Source organism: Belonocnema kinseyi, chromosome 2 (genome assembly GCF_010883055.1).
Source record: "Belonocnema kinseyi isolate 2016_QV_RU_SX_M_011 chromosome 2, B_treatae_v1, whole genome shotgun sequence".
NCBI classification, from domain to species: Eukaryota; Metazoa; Arthropoda; class Insecta; order Hymenoptera; family Cynipidae; genus Belonocnema; species Belonocnema kinseyi.
In genome coordinates, this window is record NC_046658.1 from 119,492,460 (window position 1) to 119,504,451 (window position 11,992).

Here is an 11,992-nt window from a genome sequence, read left to right on the forward strand (position 1 = left end):
CCCCTACTCCTTATCACGCTTAGTCGCGAATTAACGAGACCCCACCTATAATATTACGTCACGTTCTGCCCCACCCCCCTTTCACATTTTTTTAAATAATTATAAAATACTTTTCGGAATCTTCTTAAATATGGCAACCAAACGTTACATAAACATAATCAAAAATATAAACCTGATATAATACTGATTAATACTTTTCAGGTTGTCAATTAAAAACAAAAAAACCCTCCGTGACATCACGCGCAGAATGACTCGTCCCCCCACATTTCACGAGTTGTCACGCTTGAGAAGACCCCCTCCCCTGCCTCTCGGTGCGTGACATCATAAGTGAACGCTCCCATATTGAATTTTCGACCGAAAATGAGTTTTCAACAATATAGTTCAACTTTCGACCAAATATTTGAATTTTCCACCAAATTATTTGACTTTTGTTTTTTAGTGATTTGAGGAGTCTTCAAATTTTCTTGAGTTTAAAATTTTTTCAGTGACAAACATGCACATATTTACCCAAGTTTTAAAAATTTTTCTGAAAAACGGAGTGAATTAAATGGCGTCGCAGAAAATGATTGATTGAAATCCAAAAAATTTGAACTTTTTTAACTCCCCTGAATAAAAAAAATGGATCCGAAGATAATTAAAAAACTATGCAAATAAGAAATTAAAATAAAGTATTTTCTTTCACGCGGTGGACATATCTATCGATTCCAAATTAATAATACTTTTTTAGGATTCCGCAATATACGCTACTTTCTCGTGTATTAACGATCTCGAATTCCAGAATTTTTTTCGACCCACCCCATTATACAATCTATAGGGAAATTAAATCCAGTATAGATTATCTGAGCCCATTTCCAATAGAAATTACTCCTTCGAAGAGAAGCACTAGAATTATAAGAGAGGTACTTCGGTAATTGGGTGCAACATGTTTTACTACCCTTTTTTATGCAAACGAGAGTGAACCATAAGTACAGACCTCGGGTTCCTTCACATAATGACTCTATCATTTTTGAAAGAAAAATTTAGAAATCACAAAAAGTTTCTAGCGTCAAGTTTCATTCAATTTCCGTATTCCATAAGCACAATAGATTCAAAATTTAAATATACATTAGGGCGATTCAAAATCATACCTGTTGAAATTTGGTTTTCGAATCGAGGTTGGTGAGGTTCCTGAAAAGAAATTGCCTCCAAGTTTTTTACCAAATCGGTTATTCTTAAGACGTGCCGAAAAGTTCCGGAAAATTCCATAAGATTAACGTGGGAACATTTTTGTTTTAAAGAAAAATGAGATTGATGTTTCTTAGTTTAAACTTAGCTTGTAAAAGAATATTTTAATTTTTTGCGAAGTCTCCAATGAATAATTTCTGCTTCATTACTTTGAATTTTGACACCACCTTTCGTTATGGTGCCCCAAAAACTCTAACTGGCCAATCATAACTAATATTCAATTGCTTGACAAATTTTAATTTGTTTACATATTTTCGTTTTCCTATTAACTCATTGAAAGGTACTTTGTTCACGTTCAATAGGACAATCAGCCATTGATACGAAGACTGATATTTCATTTCAAGCATTTACCAATTGTTTAAAAAAATGAATATTATTCTCTTGTAATTCATTCAATTAATTCCATTTGTTTCTGAAATAAATGGTTGAAATTTATATATTCAGTCATTAATGCAGTAGTTTATTATATTTGAGAGCAGGATTTTGTGTTAAAACAATTCTACAATTGTTTGAACAATTTGTTAAGGATTCAGTGTAGATTTTGATGAAAATGCGATGAAAAATTAGATTCTTTTCTAAATTTGGTTAAGTGTGTCGCTTATCGTTAAATAATAAAATGTTATACAAATTCTTCAAGTAATTAATATTTGTTGAAAAAATGTTCGCACATTGGTCATGCAAAGTTTGTTTTCTTTAACAAGATTTCATTCTATAAACATTTATTTAAGCTTACTTCTTTAATTTTTTATTACCAATATAAAAAACTTGTTTAAACAAGTATTCATTTTTTCAGGAACTTTTATAACTTTTATATATTTAAGGAAAAACGATAGAACAAAATTTAGAAATAAAATTCAGGATTTTGTACCTCATTTCCATAAAAATGTAGAATTAATCTTTAATAACTTGTTTAAATACTTGCATAATGATTTAAACAAAAAATGTTGCTCTTAGTAATGAGTAATTACCACATCAATTATAGAAACAATAATTTATAAAACAAATGAACATTATAGATTATTTTTTTCGACCATGTCATATTTTGTTATCTGGGTTATTTCATAATAAAAAAGCTTAGTAGTAATATCTAGTAGTAATATTAAGTAGTAATAACATAGTGAGGCAGGTGTTTAATAATAAGCGTCAAAGTTAATTTTGAAAAATCTAGAGTTTTCTGCCTCTATTCAAGAAAAATTCACAAGAAATTAATAATTAATTTTTTCAACAATTGGTAAATTCTTCAATAAAATATTAGTTTTCCTATAAATGATCAATATATCGAGTAATTGTACAAAATTTCCTTTCAATGAGTTAATATGAAAAAAGTTATTCAAACAATTGAAAATCAGTTTAAAAATGTTTAACAACATTTCAATTGACGGTTAAATATAATAAATGGTAAAAAGGGAAAACAGAGCTCATATTATGTGTCAATTTCGGGCAAAATTGTTCATTAAAATTTTTTGGAGCATCTTTTGGGTAAAGCATTAACGTTACCGTTACTTCCTTAAAATTTGTACATTAAATTTTGTATAATTTTGTAATTACGCTTGTTTAAAGAAAATGAGATATTCAGCTTTTCTTCTCATAATTTTGAAAACATAAGAAGAAGATTTCCTGGAAAACTCCATAATTTTTTTGAGCTAAACTTTTTTTTCTGAAAATATAGTTTTCTTATTTTTTCCGTAAACGATGTAAGATGTCATAAAAGAGCAAGAGGCATTTTATTTAGAATCTTTCTAGATGTTATTATCTTAAATTTTTAACCTTTCATTGTTTCTGAGAAAAATGCGGAAATTTGATTTTATGAAAAAAAAAATCCTGGCCACAAAAATGGTTTAGCCAACATAAAGCTCACAACATTTGTTTCTTATAAAAAGCAAAATTAAACTAAATTGGTAAAAAATATGAGTAACTTTTTTGCGAAAATCGAATTTTTATATTTTCAAAAAAATTGTCTTTACCCTGTTAGCTTTTAACGTTTTAAAATTTTTATTGTTGATTTCGAAAAATGGCGGTGACAAAACTCAAATATCAGTACCTTCGTGACCATTTTCTTTTCTCAAATCGAAAAAAACGTGTCGCCTAATTTCAGTTTATTTAAAAAGAAATTAAATGAATTTTTATATATTTATTTAGTGAGTATTGATAAAACGATCAAGAATCTGTTTAGGTTTGCGAAGCGCTTTTTTAATCAGTTTAAAAATTATTTTCTCGATTCGACCATTTTCATAAATTTTCATTTATTATCTAAGCTTTTTAATCACATGTTTTTAATCTTAATAAGAAGAGTAATAACAAATATTTTATTGAGACATGCAAATATGTGCTATGATTGATTATCATGGCCCGAAAATTGTAACAAGTTACCGTTACGTTGCTAAAAAAATGTAACGTTCCAGGTTATGGCTTGGTATAAAGTACATTTTGATATCAACAATAAATACAATTTTTTATCAAAAGGAGACTAGCGTTATAATTGATCTCAAGATTGAAATAAATCAAATTTAACGTTTCCAAGAATTTATTTTACAAAATATATTACCGGAATGAAAAGTGTCGTAATGTAGACAGTGCAAAAAGTAAAATTTATTAGAGAACTAGGAAGTACTTAAAATCGATTGTAATCTGTAATCGAATACACGAAGCATACCGATAGACATGAAATAAATTTTATGCACATTTTGTAACTTAATAGGGTGCGTTTCGTTTCGCATTTCATCAAGACAGATGTAAATATAAAATCTCCCGATACTTTGAATTTTTGTAAATTACATATTCTGGACAGTGTTTTAGTAATATGTATTTATAGGTCATAAACCTTACGTTTACGTGAAATAGATTTCAATCGCTAATACTACTTGATATGCAGACTTGCAAAACAATCGGTAAAAATTTATGTTTAGGTGCTGTTTGCATTATTTGTTTAGTTCTGTTCAAAATAATACTTTATTTTTTTCAACGTGATAAATTATATGCAAACTAAAATTTATTTTTAAAATGCAGGCAACATATTAATTATAAATTAGAAAAATTATTTTAAAAACTATGAATATTCCCCAGGGTGTCTAGCGTTTCTTCAAATAAAAATTCCAGAACTTTTCCAGATTTTCCAAGATAAAAATATAATTTTTCTAGGTACTTTTTTTACAGGGAAAAAATACACAAAAGTGTCATATGCGAATTTTTTTCATGTACCACTGAAATCTAATTATATGGTCAAAAAACTGTTGTTTTATGATGGTTCATTTATTCAAAGTTTCAATGGGTTTAATTTCGTTTTTTACTATACTTTGTATTAGAATTAAAAACAATACAACAGAGTGCCCGCAAAACCCGCAAAACTTCATTTTCAAAATTCCCTGATTTCTCCCTGTCCAATTTTTCATTTTCCCTGACCATTAACATGCAAAGAAAAGAATTTTGATATTATAACATTTTCAACATATAATATTTTTAAATGAAATAAAAAATAATCAAACACAAATTTAAAAATAAAAAATTTATTTATTTCAGCAAAACAAAGTTGACTTTTCTACAATAAAATATGAACTTTCAACCAAATAATCGAATTTTCAAACAAGTAGACTAATGTTCAATAGAAAAGTTTAGTTTTATGAATTCTGAACGAAAAATATAATATTTGATACAAAAAATGAATCTCAACAAAATAGTTAAATTTTCAACTAGTGTTGAATTTCTAATAAAATAGTTGACTTTTCAACAAAAAATGGAATAGTTAAATTTTCCATAAAATAATTAAGTTTCAATAAAAAAAAGAACTTGTAACAAAAAAATTCAATGTTCTACCAAAGAAATACATTTTTAACAAAATAGTTACCGATATAAGAACCAAAGGTATTCTCAAATTTAAGACCTTTACCTGTATCTGGTTGCGTTATGCCTCCAAATCCGACAGAAGTTGTTCCCGCGACCCTGCCTGTTTACATTTGGACTCCCCCGATTTAAGATTAAGGCCAGTGCAAATGCCTGAAAACGTTCTCATATCGGGAGTTGAGTGTATTAATTTAATTAATTACAGCTCAGGTATTTTAATCCTAATTTAATTTAATAGATAATGATTTAATTTGGGGTATTTTTTTATTCCAGGACCATATACAAGAGGTTTTAGACAAATGGAATCAAATAGATGACGAAATATGGGCGAAAGTAATAGTCTTCGAAAGAAACAGAAGGGTAGCGAAAGCATATGCAAGAGCACCTGTCCTCACCGTAAATGGTTCAAACGATGGCTTTGACGGTTTTAGGTAACTATCTCCGCATTTTTGTATTCAACATATTTATTATTAGTTTCAAAAAATAGTGTAATTCACTATTTTATTTTTATTTTTGCATATTAAAGTATATGCTCTAAAATCGCTAATAATACCAGTATACTGTAAACAAAACTTTTTCGGAATATATATTTGAAAAAAAAAAATATCTACACATTTAAAATTCCAGTGTCTACCGCGCCCATTCCGCCATCATGATGTGACGCAGCATGCTGTCAAACGCTTGTAAATAAGTAAAGCGATCCACGGTTTTTTCATAAAAATGCAACATCAAAAATATGGGGTTACCATTGGTATTTTGTCTTTCATAACTATAAGGCAAACCAAATTTTTGAGGATGACTCTAGTTTAAATAAAATAAACAAAATTGTTGTATAGACAGCAAAATTCACAATTTGTATACAAAAATGGTTTGATTAAATTGGTATACAGCACATAGCAGAATATTACAGTATATTAGCAGTTACTTGTTAAAAACTGTCTTCGTACATTTTTTTAATTTTCATTCTGAGACAATTTTAAATATAAACAAAGAAACTAACAACATTGAGCAATTCACAAATTTTATTTCTTGGTTTAAAAAAAAAGCGCTGCCTATTCGTACAGACTTCTTGCTGGTCAGTCAGCTGGTCAGCAGTCAGTTTCAGCTGGAAATTTTGCATATAAAATAAAATTTTCTCTTTGCTAATGCTTGTCGAGATTTATCATAAGATAGTTTTTAACGGAAAATATAAATAAGTTAACTATTGCAAATCAATTCCTTTTTGTTTTTATACTAGAATGAATTGTAATTGTTTATACGAAGTAATTTCATATAGCACAGAAATTTTATTGAAAATAATTCGTTTTTATTGTTAGTATCAATCTTATCAGACAAATATTCCAAGTAAAAGTTTTGTTCATATTTTAAAATTAATTATTCATGTTTAAGAATATATCCGAAGAAATTGTTGTAAAGAAGTATTAATTATCTATTCAAATTAATGGGACGTCTATAATATATATTTGAATTTATATTTCTTTTTTTGCAAAAACATACAAATAATTAAAAGTTGTATTATATATTATATCCCGTGTAGAAATTATGACCGGGTTCGGGCCGGATTCCGGCAGGGTTGCCCTGCTTGTATCCGGAATATGGTCAGGCTGTCCGGTCGGATTCTGGTTGGTTTCCTCACGCTGCGCTGGTCGGATCCCGGCCGGTTATACCCAGTTGGCTCCCGGTCGGGTTACCCGATCGGATCCCGGATACAAATAGGGTAACCTGGTCGGAATCCGACCGGTTTTTGACTGGGCTCCTGGATCGCATTTTACTGGAGCCTTTTTACCACAGCGAATATATTCTACCAACTAGTAAATATAAGAATCTTTTTCATCATTTATTTCCACCTGTAAAAAGATGTTGGAATTTCAATTTAAGTATTGCATTCATAATAATAAATATATTAACTACAAACATTGATTCAATGTAAGTACTAAAATATAGGTTATGATTCTTAAGTTTCCGTAAGAAATTGAATTGTAAGAAATTAAAGTTAAATTGCATGACAAATTGACCTTAAGCGTAACTTAGTTTGCATAGGTTTTTTTACAAGAGATAAAATAAATTTCAGGGGTTTCACGTGAAATCCTAACCTATGAAATCGGTTGAGAAAATTGATTTAACATTAACGTTGAAGAATATTAATAATGCTTACTTATTGCGAGCATGATAACGTAATTCCAAACCTTGTTCCGAAAAAGTTACTTCTCTTCTTATTACGTTTTTTTCTTATTCAAGATGATATATAAATACATTAAAAATAAGCAAAAGTCGTATCACAAAAAAATAAGTATAGTTTCACTGGGAACTATGTTTGAAAATAAAAAAAAAGTTGGCAAACGATTTCGCAGTCACCGCAAGTCTGGGAACCGCAGAACCAAAAGTGGGAAACCATATAATTAAAATTAGTTTAATTTTTCTTTCATAATTGATAAAAAAAACACCTTAAACAAAAAAATTGGTATTTCGCCTGTCAGATATTTACAATCGACCCACTTACGGCAGTCGTTTGTGGATATTTCTTAAGATGTTTTTAAGGTTATGATCCTTCTATTATGCACCATTTTTGGCCCGACTGGGTCCCGGTGGGAACTCGGTCAGATCCCGGCCGGGCAATTAACAAAATAGTATCCCGGTTTGACCCGGTCAGATTCTGGCCAGAAACCTTCTTCTGGTCGGGTCAAACCGGGCTATTTCTACACGGGATGTATTATATTACATTAAGTATATGCATAATTTTTTTAATTTTATCAGTAAAAGAAAAACTCATTTTAATAAATCATTTCTTTTATTTTCTACATAATTTTGCGTTAAGATCTGCCGTTTTCGAGAAAAATTAAATTCTAAATATTACCCGATTTATTTCAACGATTCCCATCCAAGTATAACCAAGCCAAGGGGCTGCTTAACTTCGATAATCGAACGAGAAACCCTAAACAATGCTATGTAACCAAGCAGACAATTTTTTATGATAATTCTATTGAGTTCTAGCGAAAATAAAGAATCTGACGAAATAATCATAATAATTGTTTTCTAAGGTAGGTTTATACCCGGAAATAATAATTAGTAATTTATTATATATAATACTTTAGTACTTATGTTCGTACTTTTGTTGTTGCAAAACATTGAATTTAATGATCGTTGGAGGATTGTGTTGGCTTGAAATAATAAATTACTTTCAGAATGTTGATCTTCAGATAAATTGAAAACGATGTAATTGTTTAAGCCTTTTGGCATACAGTGGCAATGGTGACCCTCATCAGCAACTTTTATTAAATCTGTAAAAATTATATAATTTCTTGTAGGGCTGCAATTTGCAATTGAAAGTTTTATTCTTTTGTTAATATTGCAGATGCAAAATTATATAACATTTGATTATAATTATTAAAATTTATATAAAAATTTTTGTAACCAAACACCTTTTTTCTTAAATTTATAAAATTACACTGCTGTATTAGATACAAAATTATTAAAAACTTTGAAGGTCAGTAATTATTCAAATATTCCTAGAAAATTTTTGAGACGTTACATTTTATCAAAACCATTACACTGTACTAAAAATACAAAAATATGACCAAAAATATTGCTGTTAAAGAATCCTTTCACAAAAATTTGTAAAGTAATGCACATTCAATACACAATTTTTTTTTTAATTTTTTGTATAAAAAAAATTTATTTAAAAAAAATTTGTTTTCAAAAATATATGTATCCAAATTTGATGTATATCGAAAAATGTCAGTGTTTTCTTAAAACTCTACTGCTAATCATTTCTAGGAGTTATTTTTATGATTCAAATTTAATCATAAGTAATAAAAACATGTTTATTTTATTCATATTTAATTTTGCCTTTTTTCCAAAATAGTAAAAAAACGGAGTTTCCTTAATGTTTTAAAAAATTATTAGCTGTGTCAAAAAGTCTTTGAAATAAAAAGAGCAGAGTTAAAATAGTCTTTTGTGTTCTAAAACTGCTTTTTTTTATATTACCAATGATTTCCGAAAAAATCGGATGTTTTTTTTCTCTGATCTCAACTTTTTTTAAACTTTCTTTTCCATAATCAATAGTTTAAAAATATATATATATATATTTTCTTATTATTTTCACCTTGGAACGAATCTAAGAAGCTTGATAAAAATTCATTTTTTATAATAATAAAATACCAAAATTAAATTGTTGATTTGTCTAATACTGTATGGGAAAAAGATAGATCTTTTCTATGTTTCGAGGCTGTGAGAAAAAATTTTAAAAAGAATATCTGGCACGGATTCGTCTTGCACTGTCACCTGATGATCTCGATATGGCATCAGCAACACCAAATGGTCTTTCCATTGCCTTCTAGATTTCTCTGAGTTGAAAAGTCGTACTGATCGATACAACTTCCGGGATTAAAGATATTAGATCCTATCGAATTGCACGCAGTCATGGGAAACCACATAAATGCAAATCATGCTTTATGTCGCGAATTCCGTTGAAATCGACAATTCCCTCAAATAATAAGCATACCAAAGTAAAATTTGTCATGGGAAAAAATGTCATTTCTTTTTAATACTACTTGTCTCGAAAGTCATTAAACGATTACGATTTGCTTTCATTAAATCGGTGCCAAGTAAACAAGTCTTCGTTGTATGGGGAAAAAACATAAACCTCAAAAGGGGAAACAAGTGGAACTGGTTTCACTTTTTTTTTAATCAGACATAGTTGTTAGTTGGATTAGATTATTATGAGGCTTTTATTAAAGGAATTCCATTTTTATTAATAAGTTAAATATTAGAAGTTTTATTGGTGATAATTTAATCTACGACTAGAAATTGAGTTTGTAATTTGTTTAAGCGAAATAAATTTATTCCAACTAATCCTAATTAGAAGGCTGATTTGAAAATGATTTGTTTCCAATGAAAATGTCTTACAATGTATTATTATAAATACTATACAATTTTTGTATTCGTATTTTATCAATAATTTTATAATGTTTTAACATGAAACCGACACTTTCATTTGAATAACTTAACATTTAAAGACATAAAAATAATTTGAAAGGAAACTTGGCCAGGAAGAGGGTTTCCTATCAAAAAAATGGTTTAACGGTATACCTCAAAAATGTCTTTTTCATTGTTGTTGAAAACCTCATTGGCTTTTCATTACTTGAAGTTATTTTATATCTTAAATTTAAAAAGTGTGGCCAACCAATCTCAAAAATAATTCCTTTAATAATAAAAATCATAGAAAACAATTTTTTTGACCAATTTCAGGTTATGTTAGCTTTTCATACCAGGAATGAGTATTTAATAAAAAATTGTTCAGATTTCAAGGATTAAAAATTTTTCAATAATTTACGTTTTTCGGTTTTATTAGTGTTTTTATAGGACATTTACATTTTAACCTAAAATTGTTAGATTTCAAAGGTTAATCATTTTCAAATTATTTTAGTTTATGTTAGCGTTTTACACCAAAAATGTATATCTTAAAACCAAAAATAATTCTAATTTAAACCAGGTTTAGAATCTTGTATCAATTTTGAAGTACGCTAGTGTTTTTCGTCGGCAGTTAGTAATTTTACTTTGAAACAAAAAAAAACATTTAAAAGGAGATTCACAAATTTCAACCATTTTGGATAGTTAGCGTTTTACACCTAACATTGCTATTTTAGAACAAAAATAATTATAATTTGAACAAGATTTAGAATTTTGTAGCAATTTTTGATTTTTCTAGTGTTTTTCGTCGGAAGTTGGTATTTTTAATTTAAAACAAATATTTGAAAGAATATTCACAAATTTCAACCATTTTGGATTATGTTAGGCTTTTCACCAAAAATTGGTATTTTAAAAACAAAATTAATTATAGTTTGAACAAAATTGGCCATTTTTTTAATAGTTTCAGTTTATAATAACTTGTTTCTCGTTGGAAATTATAGGTATTTTTTATAAAAATTAATAAATTTTAAATAATATTTACAAATGGAAAGTAAATTATCATTTTTAACTACTTTAAGTTATGTTCCTTGCGCTTTAACTGAAATTTGTATTTTTTTTTTTAATTAAAGAAATTTAAATTAGATTAAAACCAAACTAAAAATCCTATGTAACGTCCAATAATCAAATTGAAGCAAACTCCTATTTAAAAAAAAAACAAGAATCCAACGACCAAATGTGGACTACAACGAGCAAAAAAAACGAAAAAACTTCTATTGTAATCTGAAAAGATAAAAAAATTGTTTAAAATAACTTTTGGACAAAAATAAAAAAGAGAACAGAAAAATGAGAAGGCAGTCAACCACATCCCCTTCCTTCTTTTTTCTTTCTTTCGTCTTTTTTATTTTTATGACTATCAAATTACAATGAAATAACATTAAAAATAAAAATAAAATAAAAAAATTGCATTAAGAACGTAATAATAACAATAATAACGCAAGAAAAATTTAATAGATAGAAATTGACAGCGCCGAAGAACAAATGCTCTCTCTTTGATATCTGACAATCAAATCAACCATTCTTATTTTTCTTTCCTCTTCTTTATTTTTTTCCGAAAATTATTATTTTATTTTTTTTATTTTTTCAGATTACAATAGGAGTTTTTTTTTGTTCATTTGTATTTTTAAACAAAAAATCAGTAGATTGAAATCTAATGATTTATTTTGTTTAAAATAATAAAAATTGCGAGCTTGAAAAATATTTAATATATTGCATTAGTCTTTTTGTCGGAAATTAATTTTTTTTATATACAAACTCATTAGATTTCAAAGAACCTTTTAATAATTTTTTATTGTGTTAGTGCTTTACATCGATAGTTGATATTTTCATTTTAATCATTTATAATCATAGGTTAAATTTATCATTATTCTTCAGATTATCATTCATAAATTCGCAATTCGTGTAATTTTTTTGGTTTTCTTGTAGTTTCTTGCCAGAAATCTGTATGTTTAAACAAAATATATTA

General features: G+C 27.7%; 1 protein-coding gene across 6 annotated transcripts in view; it reads left to right on the plus strand.

Annotated features, from left to right (window-relative positions):
* The window catches only part of LOC117167037, a 196,575-nt gene that overhangs the window by 171,842 nt on the left and 12,741 nt on the right, over positions 1-11,992 (plus strand). For all 6 annotated transcript variants that reach the window (XM_033351604.1, XM_033351598.1, XM_033351603.1 and 3 more), the window contains one exon: positions 5,335-5,492. In XM_033351604.1, the coding sequence (XP_033207495.1) occupies positions 5,335-5,492 (158 nt within the window). The remainder of the gene's footprint in view (positions 1-5,334; positions 5,493-11,992) is intronic.